At 45.7% G+C, this 19,616-nt stretch overlaps 2 protein-coding genes across 2 annotated transcripts; both read left to right on the top strand.

Moving 5' to 3' along the window:
• Nucleotides 1-1,805, top strand: LOC129380332 (uncharacterized). The gene is made up of 2 exons (XM_055061134.2): nucleotides 1-132; nucleotides 845-1,805. The coding sequence occupies exons 1-2, from the start codon at nucleotides 121-123 to the stop codon at nucleotides 1,313-1,315; spliced, it is 483 nt and encodes a 160-aa protein (XP_054917109.1). The 5' UTR covers nucleotides 1-120; the 3' UTR covers nucleotides 1,316-1,805.
• Nucleotides 1,806-6,548: 4,743 nt separating this feature from the next.
• LOC129380331 (uncharacterized) lies at nucleotides 6,549-19,178 on the top strand. Its single transcript, XM_055061133.2, has 4 exons — nucleotides 6,549-6,865; nucleotides 10,943-11,086; nucleotides 13,395-13,581; nucleotides 17,873-19,178. The coding sequence occupies exons 1-4, from the start codon at nucleotides 6,746-6,748 to the stop codon at nucleotides 18,187-18,189; spliced, it is 768 nt and encodes a 255-aa protein (XP_054917108.1). The 5' UTR covers nucleotides 6,549-6,745; the 3' UTR covers nucleotides 18,190-19,178.
• The last annotated feature ends 438 nt before the right edge of the window (nucleotides 19,179-19,616 follow it).

Here is a 19,616-nt window from a genome sequence, read left to right as displayed (position 1 = left end):
GCAGCCGACAACCGATTCGACCTCGGTGACGCTAATCTCCCGTTGCCACCTCCAGCAAAAGTCGGTTTCGACGGCGCAACTGCGGCGTTTGTAACCAAACGTCGACCTTCGATACTGGATATGAAAAAGAAGGTGGGTCTCCTTTAATGTATTTTTCACGTCGAATCCAATAAATTTTTATTGTCCCTCATTTCAAACTAAGGAGCACCGGGTTAGCTGCGCCCAGATATGGCTGCATAGAACGCACGCACGCACTGTTTTCTATAGTTTCGATATAACCTGTGCGTGATCTTGCAGTTGCCAATTCTGCTATGTTTTGCATTATTATTTTGTGCCATTTGCATTGTGGATGCTAACTTGCGGAGTGATCATTAACTTTTCTTTTGATGGGGCGCCCTGGTATGATCTCTGATGCGACTGACAGTATGTGTAACAATTCACGGATAATGCATTGCAAGATGATTACAATACAAATAAAAAATATAATTGTCATGTAACAATTCTAAACATGGCCACATTCTTTTACTCTTAATCTTGTTGAACCTTAGTTCCACTGAGTGGAACTTATTTGGAGCTAATGTCCTTGAGCGTCTGCAATTCCTTCGATAGAAATTTTTGTTCCAAATTTTACATAGCACTCACAATTTCGTCCATATCTAAACCTATGTTACGGTTAGTTAGTGGAACATATTCATCGCGATTGACGTGTATGGGTCGTTACAGGCAGGTATAACTTAGTAAGTGGAACGCATTTGTAAATGAACTAACTTCGTGAAACGAGATTAGGAGAGTGTATACGCATTAAATACCAATTGCTCTGTCTTTCTCCTCTCGGTGTGTACAGAAGAAGGTCAAACCTAAAGCCAAGAAACCGGCAGAGGGCAGCAAGATATCGATATCTACCGCGGTGGCGGAGCCATTGGCGTCTCCGTCGGCGATCCAATCGACGGTCACCAGGCACTCCGAGGCAGCATCATTCACACAGGAGCTCGTCAGCAAGGCTGTCGACAAGACTCACGAGCCGACCCAAGAGAAGCAGCCTACGGAAGGCGGTCGTGACCAGTTGCATACCACCCAAAGTCATCCGTCGGCCACGCTCGTGGCGCACGCCGGTCCTGGCGGAGACACCGGGAACATGGTCCGGAAGACGGCCTTGTACTGGGTCTACGTCATTTCCGCCTTCGTCATTGTTGTCTTGACCGGTGTGGCCGTGCTCATGGTGGTCCTGATGTGGCGTAAGGGGATCAAGAAATCCGTGGTCGGCACATCCACGTCCGTTCGGCCGCCGGTCCTTGGGCTGATACTGAGCGCGTGAAAACGGTCGTTGCAGAATTTGGCCGGACCACCCTGCACGGCCGTTTTGATTGTAGTGCCCTCATGCCTTCGCCCATTGCTCACCTTTGCCTCGCGGCCACCGATTTCAGCCGGGTACCTACTCCACCCATCCACGGATGAAGCGAGGAGCAGGTGACACTGAAAGGTCAAAGAGCAGAACTTCAGGCGACTTTGCTTCGCGTGCCTTCGAAGTGAAATGTTCCAGGCTGGTCTCACGTGTGCCTAAGGACTGCCAATATATGTACACAGGCGCGGGTAAAAACGGTGCATACAGATATCGCGATGACCGCAAGCGTAGCGATCATGGGCGAAGCGCTACCTTAACAGCCATAGCTATGAATATCAGAACACTTGCGGACAGTCGAACAAAGGCGTGCGTAGTGGTGTTTAACGTTTCGATATGAACTTCCCTGTAGAATTATTGAGTAGTTTGCGCGCAGGGATCAAACTCAATGAAATAGTTTACGCCAGTGCATGCATTTTGTTTGTACTTGTAGCGCACGCGCCGTGGTGGCTCTTATCATGACGTTCTGATGCAAAACAGGAGGTCGCGTGTTCAATTCGACGCGGCTGCGGTCGTATTCCGCGAAGAGACGGACTGTAAAAAAACGCTCGTGCAGTTAGGTTTAAGGGTACCAACCTCGAGTGGTCGAAATTATTCCAGGGCCACGCAGCACGGGATTTTTTACGAGTTCCCATTGCGCAGTTGTGAAAGGCGGCGTAATTCATCTTTCAGAAACACTACGATTCAAACTGATCGGAGCATTAACTGGTCAATGATCTAGATAAGGAAGAGTACTTAGTGCATTGGTGAAGAAAAGGTGACTCGACAGCAGTTGATATCGAAGAGACACAATCTCCTCTTCGGTGCGCTAGGATACCTTGTGGTTTGCTTAGACTGCACAACATTCGGGATGGGCCCACAGTCCAGAGTGGACTATATCTGGGATCTGCCCATCCGGGCTAACTGGGTTTAATTTCGGCGTTTTTTGCACATGTTACGCTTTATTACTTCCATTATGACGCTAATATGCGGCTTTTTGGTTCCAAGCTTCATATGTGGCGCATGTTTATTGTCCCACGTGCGCTAGAACATCTGAAACCGCATTATTCGTCGAGTAAAGCCACACTTCCGGTTCAGGTTTCAAGCGTGCGCAGTTTGAGCGGGTGTATCCGGTCTCATTTCGGCCTTTCTACGTTAACTAGGCATTATCATTGCTCGTACGTATAGCTACACGCTAACTTGGTGCATATATTTTTTTTTTCGTTCCAAGCTTTATTTTGAAGCATTCCTCGTTGTCCTGTGCAGGGCGTCGAACCGAAAAGTTCTCGGTTTCGCTTCGGATTCAGGTTCAGGCTTTTACGTATTTTTCTGTTCACTTCATGTTTAGATCCAGTGCAGAAATATAATGTTCTTAACCGGTTCATAGTGGTTCGTAACAGTTCCGAATTAAATAGAATTAAATGTTTTCTAAAATAACATTTTGTAGCATCAGTTTAGCATTCACTTCAGGGAAATTAGTTTATTCTACCCTTACATGATGCAGACCGCAGTGATCCCACAAAAAAATAGGGGCACTCAAACACAGATTCAAACAGGGAAAAATGCAGTTGACATCAGCAGTGCCAACAAAAGCAGAATATGTGCATTTAGATAAAAAGCTTACTTTTCGCACCAAATACTTCACGTATTTTCTTAATTGGCTAGGGTGCTTTGCACTTTTAAAGCTAACTTGAAAAATATAATTTAGCAAAAGCAGTCAAATGAGGGGATTTTGTTAAGACAACACGCAAGCATAAAAGCTGAGAACTCTGCTTTTATCAAAATACCACTACGTTCTTTCCTGTTGTTGAATTTGGCACAAAATCTACAACCTATGTCCCCAAGTTTCACGCAGTGCGTCTCTCTACACTTAAAAGTACCGGCCGGGCAATGTAAGACGGAATTTTAGTCTTAGTCAAAATGGAGATCGAAGAACGGATGGTACAAATGATCAGTTGCAAATTTCTTGCGAAACTGGGCAAGATTAACAAGGTAAATGCACCTTGTAGCGATGCTTCCATAGAAGCCCGTGCGTTCAAAACATGGCGGTTAATCGGCGGTTCATCGGGCTTAGCGCCATCTGTGTGGCGAGGGAGCACTTCCGATCGCAACAAAAGATAAACTGACGTCAAATCTGTTACAAACACAGTGCCGGCATTTTTGTTGTCAAAGGCGCGAAATTTATTTTGGTGGCATGCATTTAGAGCAGTATCTTTAAATGTCCTGTACTAAGGCTACATGGGCCTTTCGAGCGTTTGGTGCGGAAGCCTAATTCGTATTGGTCATCCACAGAGCATCGTCCCTGTGCGCGCCGAAGAAAGCTCTGGCTGCCGAGTACTGGACGCCCTGTCGGACTCTCGCCGGCCAGCGCAGCCGCACGAAGGCAGCTATGTGAAAAATTATCTGGTGGTCGCAACTCTCTACTTTTGACTGAACACGTTGTACCGCGATAAAACACATCTCGCAAACACAACGCCACCACAATTCAGACAAGTGTTGACAGGAAAACAACGCCACGGTCGAGGGGGGCGCGTAGTAGCAGTTGAAGTTTTCCAGCGCGCCTTTCTGCGCACTAGAAGAGCTGCATAGCATTGCGATTGACGGCGGGGTGAACCAGAGGCGTGAGAAAACTTCTTGCGGGTGCTGAAAAACTGGTACTTAATGTTCACTCTCTATGAGGCGCTGCTACAGTTTGGTAACGTATACCGTATTGCACGCAGCCTCCGATGGCCACAGGCTGGCATCTTTTTACTAACCCGCTGAGCGTCCGTTTGGTACGTACAAAAGAAACAATAGAAAACTGACGCATAATCGTCGTTCGGATGCCTTGGCATTCCTAATGCACACGAATAGGTCGAATTCGTGTTGGCGACCGTGTCGCAGCATGGTGTGGTAGTGCATAACATTGGGCCTTCTTTTGTCACGTACAAATCGTAAGTTTCCTACTTTTTCGTATTTCTGGCTGTCCCTTAGCTACAGGCATTCTGTAATATTTTACGAGATGACAGCAATCAGAATTATACGCACACAATTTTTCAAAAGCGCAGCATCTCTCACACGAAAACTATAGGCACTTACACTTGTGTTTGTTACCGCTTGGTAACATGGTGCTTTGGTGCCTGTAACTTTTAGACTTTTTCTCAAATGCTTCGATTTGGCTCACTGTTCTCTGGAATCAATGCAGTCCAGTTTTTTTATGCGTTTAGCATTTTCTGGGAGCTTACCCCGATTTCGCGTGACTGTCTCATCGTTTTCGTGGACCGACATCGAAAATAGCGCAAAGTCTAACCAGACCCTTAGGAGGGAGACAACCGGCACCACTTCGAGCACCGCTTCCTCAAAGACCAATTCCGAAACCCGTGCAGCGCCTGCCCACTAAATGAATAAATAAATCGCGCATCATACTCCACGTATGAAGGTCATAACATCATAACACGTAGTACCTCATAGCGGCCCCAAATAAACGCCTCTGAAAGCAGGCTAAACGCATTATGCGATGGAAACCAGAATTGTTTCTTCATAAATTTTTATAGTTGAGTGCTGGAGTTCGCTACAAACGGCCATCGGTAGGCGTTCAGCACATACCCACTGACAGTGACGAGCATAGATTTGCACTATATTATGGTGCGATGTTACCAAACGGTCTCATAACAATTTCTTGTTTATTTCTGAAATAAACGAATTCATTTTGTACAATGGTTTAAAACTGGTTTAGTAAGCGCAATGAGCCAGAAATATATTTTTTTCAATTATTTCCTCAATACGCGGCACGATAGAGGGTTAACAGTGAGTGAGAGTTTTATTTATTTTTTCACTCTTGGTATGTACACAAAATTGATCACAATCTTTATTTTCACTGAATCAAATCAATTTGTCTCGTGTTTTTAATTTTAAAAAACGCTTTCGCTTTGACCACTTTTGTTACTTTCTCACTTTAGTCGCGCTTCAATCGCTGTTCCCATAATCAACCTTGATGATGTCGGAGACCGCTCTTCGCCCGAAGCTTCGCGACCCATTTGAATAGACCTTGAGAACGGTAAATAAATATTGAAATGTTGAAAAGACCTACGCAAAAGATGCTATAGAGGTGAATACTGTGTTCAAATGGGTCCAGCGTTTTTGCGAAGACCGTGAAACCTCAAGGATGGTGCAAGATCATCATGTTTTCGTAATTGTTTCAATGAACGCGTCTATTACATTACGAGAATTTTGCAGTTTGCTGTATAGTTGACATAGTATATCAATAGATTGTACACTTCACCCCAAAAGGTCATTTTCTTCCGGAAGGTGTAGCATCGAGTGCGATAGCGAATTAGTAGACAGCTATACGAAGTAAGGATAGTATTATAGTATTTTTCTCAGCCGTATAAACTTGTAAACATTCGCTTGCTAAATAAGTCAACAAGCACTGTGTCGCGCGCACAGGTAAACATGAACGCATCTCATTCGATGACCGCGGAAATTTGCTGTCAAAACGCTGGAGTGAGGAAGCACGGCAGCAGTAGCGAGCTAATTGACCTTCGTGCTGCCCCTCGCTCCAACGCGAACTAAGTGTCGAAAGCACAGCGCATAAGAAGCTACCAGCACAAGGCACACTTTGTACACATTGCAGATCGCTTTCAAAGTACGGCGCCTCGCGGCCTCGCCGTATCTTGAAAAAAAAAAAACAAACATGCGCGACTGTAATGAATACAGTGTGGCCGGCTAGGCTCAAGCAGGCTAGGCGACAATTTGACGCCACCCTGTTTCAAATGGAATCCCTATCGAAATCGTCGATCATCGTCGTCTTCACGTGTGCTAACGTTTTTGTCGGTAGTATTATACTTTTGCATCTTTGGCCTAGCCCCTTGGATTGTGGCGACCCGTTACAATGAGTACGGTGACCTCCATCACCATCATCAACACTGACATAGCTATAACATGATTGAACATCTTGAAGGGGCAGCGCAAGACGACGAAGACAGAAGGCAGGAACACGCTGTCCTGTGTGTTCCCGCCTTCGGTCTTCGCCGTCTTGCGCTGCCCCTTCAAGATACTCAACCAGTACCAACTCGCCCAAATGTCGATTCTTCTACACTATAACATGATCATCATCTTCAACTATGCAGGCCCCACGCTCTACACAGGCGTGACTGGGGCTGCAAGTGCGCCTGTCGAGTCGTGCAAACAAGAAGACGACGAAGAACGAGAAGCAAGCATCGGCCTTTCACCTCTCGACTCCGTCCGCGACCGCTATCAGCTCGAGACTTCTACGGACGTCGCCACCGGTCTCTTGGGCATCGGGAGCGTGGCGCGCTCACGTTCGGCTACAGGCGCGAGGCGACAGCGCGTCTTTCCCTCTCCGACGACCGCTGTCACCCGCACGCCATGGGCGAAGCGGCGAAGCACGATAGGAAGGTAAAAGGGACGCGCAAGAAGCACCAGCGCCACAAGCCTCCCAAGGAGACCAGATGCAAAAGCGCCAAACACGACGGCCATATAGACATGGTGAGTGCGATGCCATCGTTCCTCGTTCATTGGCGTATTATAGGCTATACGTTTACGGGAACTCGACAGGAGCGGGTCGAGCCAGAAGTCAGGCTCAGACAGCCCGACTCGACAGCGTTTACGTGAACCTGACGTTTACCTGATGGGTCGACATTGTTGCGACTGCCTGCGTCGAGGCAGAGATAAGGCAACGCGTCCGGTTGGTCGCTGCTGGCCGCGAACCGCCGATCTGACCCGTGTGCGCTTACACGTGGGTTTCAAATGGGTCCGGCGGAATGCATACAAGACTCGCCGTCGGGCTGGCACAGCCCGAGATGATGCTCGCTCAGCACGACAGGCTAGCGTTTACGTGTGCGCGACAGGCCAATCCCAGCCCGACAAGCAGACTCGATCAGTTTTTTGTCCGGTCCTTGTAAACGCCTTGATAGGTGGTCTGTACTGACGACATCGTGGTCGCCATCTTGGAGATGTAGACGTGACAGAGCACGCCGAGAAACTGCTTAACCAGGAAACTTGACCGCACGAGATACGCTTCTCGCGCCTAGAGCGACAAATCGATAACTGTGGTAATCGAAGGCACGAGAGCGGGCTAGTACGTATTCTGTGTCCGTCCATTCGGCGGGGTTATTTTAACGCGCAAGCATTATGTGTCCCATGAATAGGAAAAACCGGCATCCGTTGTTATCATCCGATGACACCAAAATCAACGTGACCATGTGATGACGTCACGTTTTCGGCGCTAGACCTGCTGCGGTTCTCACTGCGAGGTTCCACATTGAACAGGCACGCCGTCGCTCCTAGCTTGTAACCAACATAGAATTAAGATGCATTAAAGTGGATTAAGGTTGGTAAAATTTAGTGCAAGGTGGGTTAAGGTGGTGTTTTAATTTAAGGTGACAACTTAGAGCATTGTCATAATGTTTTCGCATTCAAATCGCTAAGGATGCGTAAGTGACGGTCAGTTTTTGCCTTCGCGCTTCAAGCCTCCTATTAGCGGTAATTCGATAATCCGGTGAAAAACTGCCACCATTGAAAGAGAAAGTAATTAACGTACACAAGATAATAAAAAATATGAACGTACGAACGATAATATGGTGCACTGATGTCAGCGCGACGTCAAGGGTCCGATCCTGCTCGAGATGCACCCAAATTAGGGTTCTGGCACAGTAAGAAGTGGCATCCATAACGTCACGTGAGAACTACCTATGCTAGGCGCGAAAGAAAAGTAAACATACAAACACGCAGAAGGATTTCAGAAACGTGCATCGCATGGGCTAGCTAGTTTAACAATAGTAATGGGGGCAAAAGCAGCGCATAAAACGACAACATAAGAAACAAAATCGCGCACCTCAAGGCGCTGACTAACAGCTTGGAGGATTTATGTCAAAGACAGAAATAATAAATACAAACATCCTAACCCAATACTCCGCGCTCCATAGGTTTCATGATGCGAATGTTTCATCATTCGACGATGCTTCTTGCAGTCACGTGTTCAGTTATTTCTACTTATTATTGCTGTCCTCGCAATAAACCTTCCGAGTTGTTAGTCAGCGCTTCCGTGGTGTACGTTTTTGTTCGCTATGTTGTCGTCGTCTTATGCGCTGTTTTTACCCTCACTATCACGGAAGCATACACTGACAGGGCGACGGCAAAGTCAGGCTTGTCCTGCGTGTTTTTTGTTTTTGCTTTGGGTACATTATTATGCTAAGAAATGTGTACCAAATGCCCACGAAGTTGTCCTTATGTGTCGCATTGTTTGGAATGCAAGCTTGTACCACACTAGAAGGCACCTTCGGAAAGATATTTGCTGTCCAAGTTGGTTCCTATTACCGGCTATCGTGTTATAAACAAGGGAAGAAAGGAAATTTGCTTAGCTCCTTACAGCAGGGTGTATCATATGTGATAGACATTAGACAATTTCTTGTAGCAATATAAAAACAAAAAAGATATGACATCTTACACATTTACTAAGAGTATATGTCCTCTCTAGCGATGAAACACACAGTTCATGACTGTAGCGCTGGAAATATTTTTTGTGATTAGGGAACACTAGAAGAGTAATATTTAAGTTCTTTTTTCTTGTTCGAATAACACGTAAGGTGGAAGTTCGTCGCACAACACGTAAAAACTAATCATAAATGAACAGGTTACTTTCACAATTTTTAATGTTGAAATCAGCGCTATGTTTTAATCAAGAAATAAGTTATGACGGTTCTGTGTGGCAAGCACTAATTTCTGTATTATATGATATAGCACGAAGTTATGAATTGTTTTGAGCATGAGAGCAGAGATTTGCTTCCACATGAAAAAATTGTTTAGGAGCAAAATATATTTCTACGGGCGATATACTTATTCTGAGTGATGATTATCAGAAAAAGAGACCAGAAATTAGGAATGAATCAGCCTGAACATGAAAATACAACTACTCTTTATGATAAAGATAGCGTGGGAACAGCCGTTTCAAGATCAAATACGGGCAGGAAGAAAGAACTCTCGGAGGGAGAATAAGAATTTCTTCTTTTTATGCTAGAGTCAACTTCCTAAATCCCATAATAGCAACCAAATGACAAGAAGCGAAGTCTTATAGATGAGAGGATTAAACTGAAGACATCACTTAATGATTGACCTTATAAATTCTTGCGTGATCATAAGCAAGACCAAGTAACAAATGCCTTTATGCCAGAAGGCACGCTGTCGCAATAAAAAAAAAGTAACAAATGAACTAGATTGAAAAGTACCACGGGCTATGTCGGGCTTCGCATGCTCGTATAGCCTCGGAGAAGTAGTTTGCACAGGGTAGTAGCACACCCCGGGTATTCGATTACTCTGGCTCCATTAGAGAAGAAAGTTGAGCAAGTCGCTGCATATTCCAGACTTTAAACAATAGCTAACGTTAAAGCTACTACAAATTGTGGGAATGCTTTGTTTGTTTAGACGAGATAGAGGCACTCAGCAAAGATCGAGATTGAGATCGTGTCCTGTGCGCTTCACGATCTCTCCCTACGACTTTTTAGCGCAAGTTTAATGTGGTTCCCTCAAGTCTGGACTACTCCCTCTAATTTCGCAGATTCACTGCGTGACACGGCGCTGGCCGTCATGTCGGTCAACGCTTCAGCGTGATTGCTAATTTCTTGGAGAGTTGTACGCTATCATTTGCTCGTGTGCACGTGCATAAATAAAATCTCGTTACAAGCGTGTTTACCCTGTTTTCTGGAAAAAGCTGTTCTTGAAACGAAAAGTGTACGATCATTGAACTCTATACTGGTACTAATATGTGGGGCCGAAACATGGAGGACTCCCCGTGGTGGGTCAGTTGCCACAGCGTGGCGCTGCTGAGCACGAGGTGGCAGGATCGGATTCCCGCCACGGCGGCCCAATTTTGGTAGGGGCAAAATGCAAAGACACCCATGTACCGTGCATTAGGTACATGGGTGCTGCTCTTCTTAGGTTATTTAACGTGCATTAGGTGCACGTTAAATAACCCAAGAAGATCAAAATTAATCTGGAGCGCTCTACTACGGCGTACCTCATAGACAGATTGTCGTTTTGGCACGCAAACCTCCCGAATTTAATTTCAAAACTTCGAGGTTAACGAAGATGCTTGAGAAGTTAAGGAGCACGTAAAAAACGATGGAAAAAGAAATGAGAGCCCTAACGTTAACTGACCAGAAGACAGCGGTGCGGACTAGAGCGCAAACAGGAATAATGGATATCCTAGTTGGCATTAGGAGCAAAATATGGGGTTTGGGAGGACCTGTTGTGTCTAGGGCAGATGACCACTCGTCTGTTAGCGTTGTAGAATGGGTGCCAAGTGAAAGGGAGCGCTGTCGAGTACAGCAATTAGGTGGTAAGATGAAATTTGGAAATTCGCCCGCGATGTTGGGATCAGCCAGCGCACTAGCTGCAATCTGAGAACACTGGGGAAAGGCCTTAGTCCTGTAGTGTACATAAATAAATAGATTGTTGTTCCTGATGATTAATAAGGAACCTAATAATATGACGCGTATGTTGCCGCACATGCACCAACTAAGTACAACGAAGCTAAGGTATACACGGGGCGCACCTGGTATATTGCAGGTCGCAATTGACAAAGAAGGCCTGGAAGCTGAAGAAGCTGAAGGACTCCCGAAGCCGGAATCTCCAAAGTGCGCGTTTGACCCGGTTACTGGATTGCTGGTGACCAGACATGTACCTGCTTCCATACTGGAGCTCAGAAAGAAGGTTAGTGCTCGCTTGCTTACACCACGCAAGGATATTTTTTTTTTTTTGCATTGCGATGAAGCGTGTACCAATACACGCGAAAAGCTCGAGACAGCACACCAAGACGAGGACAGCTACGCTGTCTAGTGAATCTGAAGCCGAACAACACCGACTTGCCAATCGTCACGCACTCTTCCAATACTCGCCGTAGACGGTTGAGTGGACAGCAAAGTGCAAAATGACAATTAAAAGGAGTAGTGGCACAGGCTTTTCAAGTTGTAGAAAAGTTTACCACCCGCTTCTCAAACAAGCAAGGATGACTTTTATACAGTATGAAAGTTATCTTAAATTGATACTTAAGTTGGGGATCTCGACCTGCTTGACCTGGCGTTATGAGCATTATCGTGATGTCAGGACAAGCAAAGTGAAATGTGCTGTCCTCGCGTAGCAGTAGGACTAGGTAGGATGTCGTTTCTGTTAAAAAAATGGACATGATTGCTGCGGGCGTTTCTTCTGGCGGCGATCGCATGAACGGAGCCCAGTGTATCATGACGTCATGAAGCATTCACCTCCTATGTACCAAAACCGAAACTTGTTTGTAAGAACAAGTAATATGGTGAATTATTTAAGGTCCTCTAACGTTTCCCAGTGTCCTTTCTAGGGTTTAGAGGGTTTAGAACTTCATTTACCGCGATGAAATGACAAATAAGAAAATTGAGGTCAGGGCTCCTTTACGTAGGGGTGTTACTTTGGATTCAACCCCGCCATGGTTGCTCAGTGGCTATGGTGTTAGGCTGCTGAGCACGAGGTCGCGGGATCGAATCCCGGCCACGGCGGCCGCATTTCGATGGTGGCGAAATGCGAAAACACCCGTGTACTTAGATTTAGGTGCGCGTTAAAGAACCCCAGGTGGTCGAAATTTCCAGAGTCCTCCACTACGGCGTGCCTCATAATCACAAAGTGGTTTTGCCACGTAAAACCCCATAATTTATTTTACTTTGGATTCAGTGAAATTCCGCCATATTGTCCAATTCTCCTCGTAGCCTTCGATTGACTGAGTGAGTGGCTGCGCTTTCTCGGATTGGCTCGAAAATGCAAACATGGCGAAATACAATAGGTGGAACTTAATAGTGCCTAGATTACTACACCTGACTAACTTGCTGGCCACACAAGATGGTGGTTGAGCCGCCATCCTGCCCTTCAGACGCAGCGTTTACAATTGTACTACATGCCAAGGTAACGCCTCGAAATCAGAGCTGCATATAAAAATAATAGCGTTTGTATAAATCGTGCTGCTTACGTCTATTGATCGCTCGGATTGGGCCTATGATCCAGAATTATTGTGCCCACAGTAGGCCCGTCAAAAATGTTGAAACGTAGAAGAACGGGCATTCGTTCAGTGACGCTAGGTCTTAGTCACGTTATGAATGTTTTCCTCTTCCGTTTCTCTTGGCAATAGTGAATCGGAACAAACAAATTTCGCAAGTAGTGAGGAATGGAGTTTCCAACAATGCTGGATGGGAAACAGTTCAAATACGGTACCGTGCTTTAATTATTTTGTTAGCTATAACTAAACGAAATTAACAGACACTGAAGCGCGGGACAGCATGGGGTAAGTGTAGGTTAAAATTAAAATGCATAATCTACAAGGCAAATTGCAGTTGACGAAAAGAAAAAATTGTTGCGCGTACAGGAGCTGAACCCGCACCTCCTACATTAGACGTACAACTATCTACAACTGAGATGCGGTGGCGACCACCCACCCAGCGTTTATGCATGTGTGCTAGATCTAGCCCTGCGGGTGTTTACCAGGAAAACTATAGGCCTTCGCCGTGGATGTGGAACACCCCTTCTATCGCAGGCCTCACGTAGTATGTAAACTTAGGAACAGGCGACCAGCCAATACACCCTCGTTAGCTGTGTCACGGCATCAAAATAATGCTGCCACAAGTCGAGAACTGCACTGTGCAATTGGGGTGATATAGTTAAGGCACGTGGTACACGTAGTTGTGTATCTATAAAACATCGGCTGCGCCAACCAATCACGCACCACCTCGTCTCCGCCTCACCTGCGTATGCGCTTCCTTCTCCACCCCTTACATCGGCATTTTTTAAACTCTCGTCGCACTTCTAATACCTGCGCTTCCCTTTTCGCTCTTTGCCCTTCTCTTCCTCCCAACCCTTGTTACTCTCTACCACGGTGCTCTCTACTGTGCTAGACAGCCATCCGCCAACCACGAGAACTCGGCGAAGTATAACTAAAGAAAGCTATCACTTTAGAAGGATTGCAACCTTCAAAGTCGCTCTGTTTCATTTAACGATGCTCAAGGCCACGGCTAAAGTGGCGGCCAAACATAAGAAGACCAAGGAAGGCGGAAAGGGCAAGTCTCGAGGGCAAGGACCGTCCGGGGTTTCGTTGGCAGCCGTGTCCTCGGCCTGCTCACCCCAGAAAGCCGTCAGCCCCGTCAAGGACGGTACTCTGGACCAGAGCTGCCACGGGAAGCTGGAGCTGTCCGGTAAGGGCAAGGAACCAGGTCGAGTTTGTTCTAATTTTATTAGCGTTTGTTGCGAAATGTGGTTACACAACTCCTAATCTCGCTCCACATAGGCACTGCTAAGTGAGGTGAACATAATGGCAGTAATGCTCAACTTGCTAAGCGGAATCTATGTAGTACGAAAGTTCTTGAGCGTGAGCTCTTCTTTCGGTCGAGCTTCTTGTCACTACTACATTGCACATCGCTCTTAATATCGCGGCACATTAGTCCCACGAAGTAAACGGAACGTGTTTGAAAAAAATGTTCCACCAACTTATTAGAAATGAACATATTGTACCACATACCTTACACACTCATCCAAAATTCGGTTTTTCTAATCAAGAAAAATTGAAACGGTAGCCTTCCTTATAAACGTTTAAGCAGTTTGCAATTTGGAGAGATGTAATACCACTATTAAGTTTGTGCTGTCTTCTTCAGTGACCTGATTATGATTTCTGTATCTGCAATACATGCTTTGCTACTACCCATGACTGGTCTTAAAAAAAGTTATTGTTTTGCATTCTATATAACGATTTGTATGGTTGAAAAGTATTGTATCTTTGTACACGTTGTTTTTGTATTTATTCCTCATTATTACGCTATGACCTAGACAATGTTCGAATTATACTCAGTGACTTTGTAAACATTATGTGTAGCATTTTATGCTGCAAGCGCATGTGTTGGAATTACCAAGTGGAGGCTTGGCATTTGTCAGGTGCTGCAAAACAACTTTAGCCTAATCTCCTTCGGTTTGCAGTGTATACTGTGAACCGATATTTGTTATGTTCGTTTATATAGAACGAGGTTAATATTGTAGTACAGAAGTCGATGATGGATGGATGGAAACAACTTTATTTTAAATCCGGCAAAGGTTGACGACTCGGGCTCAGGTCTCCCATAAGGAGACCTAGAGGCCTTGCCTCGTCGCCGCTTCTCGGGCCTGCTGGACAGCCCACTCTGGCGTCTCGAGGTTGGAGCTGCGCTCTGCGCAGCTCCAATCTCATGTGAGACGGTGACAAAGTGAAGACTGCCAGGGGGGCTTCCCGGTAAAGTACGTACAGAATAAAGAGAGAGAAAAGAAAAGATGAATGAAAGGCAGGGAATTTAACCAGAACCGAGCCCAGTTGGCTACCCTGATTGGGGGAGGGAAAGGGGAGGGAAACATTAAGAGAGGAAGAGAAATTCGCTGGGGTACAAAATGAAGAACATACGTTTAGAAAAAGTGCTTTAAAACAGCAAAATAATATGACAGCCTACTGGAAGTAAATATACAGTTCGAAAGTAGACACCAATGAGAAAAATTAATTTCTATCGTTGATTAGACATCAGAGCATCATAATAGCAGTAACTTAGTAATATGATAATTATATAAAATCAAGAGTAAAGTGACAAAGCAATACAGCAAGATCAAATTTTATAGCCAAGTAGTTAAGCGTGAACACTAACGGCTGAGAACAATGAAGCAGAGTTACACATGATTGTTTTTAATGTAATGAGGTAGCATAAGCTGTTATAGAAGCCAACGGAAACAGTACTTCAATTGGGATTATTTAATATTCCATTGCAGAAAATCCCAAGTGAAGTGGCTGAAAAGAGGGCTGTCATTACACCGTAGTTAATGTTTACTTTTCGTAGTAAAAGGTCGGGGCAAAGAATTGCACAGAAACAACGAGAGAGGCGTTCACATGCGCAGCTACGGTTTTGTTTGACACAAACCATTTTATTGCAACATAACCGGCCGTGGTGCATGAGTGACTATGTCGTATGCTGCTGAGAATGAGGCCGCGCGTTCGATTCTTCACCGTGGCGGCCGCATTTCGACGGGGATGAAGCGCAGAAAGCTCTCGTGCACTTAGATTTTGGTGCGGGCTCAGGAACTTCAGGTTAAAATTATTTCACTGCCCTCCACTAGTACTTTGGGACATGAAGGTCAATTAATTATTCAATCAATCAATGAATTATATTGTCACGAGATTGCGAGCGCCTCCATCAATATGCCGCGGGAAAAGGCATAAATGAAAATGTATTTACGAAGGTCTCTACAACGAGCTACAAAACAGCCAAGATGGCGGAAAGATGATCTTTGCAATTGTCGTCCTCCACACGGTCACCAACGTCGTCTTTGTCACACTGCTCGCAGTCTTGTGACATTTATGCAAAGCGCCTCGTGCGGTTCCTCAGGTTTAACGCTATATTCCCCTTATCCTACTTATGTCATCGCGCGAGATGCACTCCCAACTCGACGGTGATCGTGCTTATCGAATGTTGCATCGCACTCCTACAATATTGTAGCCGCCTTCATAAAAAATGTGCCCAGGCCTTTCAGTAGTGTACCGATCATAGCAGCACGTTATAGAGCTAGCGGAGTTATCTCAAGGTGATCCAAAATGTAATGACACACCTATGAATTGAGGGCAGCGCGATAACCAGGCCTTCCTATACGACGGCTGGGGATCGCTTCGTGGATACATGCCCGTGACTCATAGCTGTGTCTTCGTTTAGAGGGCACAAGTTTACGCACTGAAGAGTTTCCTTCCAAGTTGGTTGTTTGCCTACTTGCAAAGCAGCCCTCGACGTTACCATGTTAAAATGTTGAAGGCAAGAGGTCGCAGTATCGCCCAAAAGGCGGTACATCGATGGCGATAGCAAATTATTAAGCCGATATACTAACATGCCGTGTTTTTGGTGGAGCGCTCATAATTGGGTGAACGAAGAAGGTAGACACAGGACAGGCACTGACTCTCAAGTGACATTTATTTGGAAAACATGAAGAAGGAAAGAAATCCGTGTATATTATAACACATGACGAAGCCGCGCTGATGAAATATTTGTTTGTCTCATAGCCGAATTGACAGTTGACTGACACAGCCGTCCCCTTGTTATTTCTGATGTGAAAGGCTCCAATTATCTCGCGCGCAGACTAGGCCCGGTGTCTCGATAAGGCCATGGTGTCGGCAATGAACCGATGCGTGCAACGCCTTGGTATCTGTCAGTTGGCTGATATATCAGCGTTTCCTTGATGTGGAAAGATGTTTGGGATTTTTTGAGGTGGGGGGAAATAGTATATATGACTCGCGTCATATAAAACAGTATTATGGTGTAATATGCCGCGAAACAATGTGAGGTAAGACTAGGACTGGAAAGACCCTGTTAAACTATACAGGGCGTTTCTTTTCTTTAGCTGTACCAAAATTTTCAGATTGCCTGTGGCAGATAGCACAATACTAACCTTCGATCTAAATTACTCAATGAGGCCGCCATTACTTCTACGAAAAATCAAAATATTCAATTGAATAATTAACGTAATCACGGTAATTAACTTTACCCGCCGTGGTTGCTCAGTGGCTATGGTGTTGGGCTGCTGAGCACGAGGTCGCGGGATCGAATCCCGGCCACGGCGGCCGCATTTCGATGGGGGCGAAATGCGAAAACACCAGTGTACTTAGATTTCGGTGCACGTTAAAGAACCCCAGGCGGTCGAAATTTCCGGAGTCCTCCACTACGGCGTGCCTCATAATTAGAAAGTGGTTTTGGCACGTAAAACCCCATAATTAAAAAAAAATTAACTTTCACTTAATTGCATTACGCCGCATATTTGCATCTACGAAGTATAGCCGCTGAGTTCGCACGGCATATCCGCTTGGAATTGATTCTCTAGGCAGTACCAGTTCGAAGATATTAATTTTCAAAGTGTCCGTCGAAATGCATTGGTGCTCAAGTTACTTTTCCGCTTCACTGCATGAAACATCAATTTCAGAAAAAATTAACTGGAGTAACAATGCATAAAACCGCTGTTTTCTGCGCTGAAGCACAAACGTAACTGGAACACCAACGCATTTCGACGGACATGTTGAAAATTAGTAACTCGGAACCGGTGCAGCCCAGAGAATTTGTTCCAAGTGGATACGCCGTGCGAATTCAGCGGCTATAATTAGTATATTGATATATGGGGTGTAAAGTAATTAAAAAGGGAATTAGCATAATTACGTTAATTCAATTGAACGTTTGATTTCTCGTATAAGTAAGGGCCGCCTCATCGAGTAATTTAGATCAAGGGTTAGATTTGTGCTATCTGCCATAGGCAATGTTTAAAAAAACTGGTGCAGCTAAAAAAAGAACTACTCTGTATATACTCGTTTCTGGGTTAGTTTGTACGAACTCGGTTGTGTACGTCAGGCCTAGCCTGTTGTTATCCGTGTTGCATTGCTGTCGCATGGCTTTCGTCACGACGAGATTGTCCACCTAATGGTCTCGGTTGTCAAACTTCGTGTAGAGAAACTCCCCGAACAACCGGTGACGGTGCAGGACAGGCATACGCACACAGACAGCGACCGGGAAAAGTCGGAGGATCCTGCGGGCTTGATGTACAACCCGTCGGCAGCAACCAACAGTACCGCTGCTGGCCGCAACAACCTCGCCAGCTTCCGCAGAGCCTTGGCAAACACCAGCAGGCGGGTCTACGTCGCCGCCGGTCTGGCTGTCCTGCTGTTGGCGGGTCTGGTCGTGCTTCTGGTGGCACTCCTGTTTCCCAACCGCGCCAAGAAAGCGGCGATGTCGCCGAGCACCAAGCCGACCACTAGGCCCACGTAGCCCGGGAAACTAGTCGTCGAAGCCGTCGGCAGCAACGTGGTCTCCATTGTTGGGGCCAGTTCAACACAGGTTCAGGGAGCCCCGAGTGCCAGAGACTTCTTTGAGCCTGCAGTCATGGGTCACGCCGGTTTCCGACTCGACCTGCGGCTCGATCGTCGGAGTTCATGCAAACGATGCTATAGTGATGTCGGCGTTCTTGGATTTCCTGGAAGCAGAGCAACGTTTTTGGTAGTAGATGGGAAGCTTATGGAAGCCGTACATCCTGGGAACGCAGGTTCTCGGAAGCAGAATTGTCTGGAAATTCTACATATGGCGGAAGTTTTCGTGTGCAAAAGTTCCTATAACCACGAACAACACCTTCGGCTTGCCTTAGTTGCTTCCGTCGAAGCTTTGCCGTTTTCTGACGCAGTTTATGTAGATATACCAAGAGAATAGTTTCACTCAAAAAGTCAACTACAACGGCACTTCTCTAGCAGCACTCGGCGCGTTGCTAAAGCGCCCGATGGAAAATGTTTCGTACGTGCACCGATACCACGACTTCTTTCGTAGGGCCTGCATTCTTCTGTGCGTTACAGTTTGTGCCTTGACTTGAAAAGTGCTCCACTTCGCGCACGCGTATAGGCCCGTTTTCAAGCCTTGCTTGACTCATCGTACTTGCGCCATTAATTTTCATAACGTGCTGGTGTGCATTGACGTTGTACAGATGCCGGAAGGATGGCACTCGGCTTTGTTTTCGTCGAGACGCACCGAAATATAGATGTGAAGTTTGAATCCTTACGATGTGCGATATTTGTCGGTGGGTTGTGGAAATTGCGGTCACGAAGCGCTTCTCATTCGCTCGAGTGTTGGCCCAACGACCTGCATGTGGAACCCACATGAAAACGCACCGCCTTCATGTAATTGTGCTTCTGTTAGAGCACATTACATTATTACCTGTCACAAGTCCATAAAGATGTCGCATCGGTTAACCACAAGACAATATAGTAAAACGAAATAATTGTTGCGCATGTGTATTTCTTTCGGCCAAGTCTAAAATTGTTAATGGCAGTACAACATGGTAGAATACGATTTTTCAAAACCGAAATGAAACTGCAGTGTGGTCCCGAATATAGAGCGTTATATTAAACCAGTATTTTATGTAAAAAAAGCTACAAGCGAAAGGAACGTGGAGGGATTGCAGAATCGTTCCTATAGGCGAGGCAGACATACTTTGCCGCTAATAACGTGAGCTTCAGAGGACGGACGAAAATTCAAGTTTTTTAATAGTGCATTCGGAGCAGTTGTTTAAATGGTAAATTTGGAGGCAGTCACATTTTAATGGACCCTTTTAATAATCTTGAGATCGCACATAAAGCATTACCCATTCATCATCAGATTACTACCGTAAATCCAAGCAATATCGGAACCGTGAGCACCGCCGCAAGGGA

Source organism: Dermacentor andersoni, chromosome 10, assembly GCF_023375885.2.
Source record: "Dermacentor andersoni chromosome 10, qqDerAnde1_hic_scaffold, whole genome shotgun sequence".
Taxonomy (NCBI): domain Eukaryota; kingdom Metazoa; phylum Arthropoda; class Arachnida; order Ixodida; family Ixodidae; genus Dermacentor; species Dermacentor andersoni.
This window is presented reverse-complemented; position numbering and strand designations above follow the sequence as displayed.

Bases quoted from the DNA above. Each gene is read 5' to 3' on its own strand.
- LOC129380331 (XM_055061133.2), top strand. From the start codon at position 6,746: ATGGGCGAAGCGGCGAAGCACGATAGGAAGGTAAAAGGGACGCGCAAG. The intron at 6,866-10,942 runs GTGAGTGCGATG...GGTATATTGCAG, and splicing joins ACGACGGCCATATAGACATG to GTCGCAATTGACAAAGAAGG. The intron at 11,087-13,394 runs GTTAGTGCTCGC...ACGATGCTCAAG, and splicing joins TACTGGAGCTCAGAAAGAAG to GCCACGGCTAAAGTGGCGGC.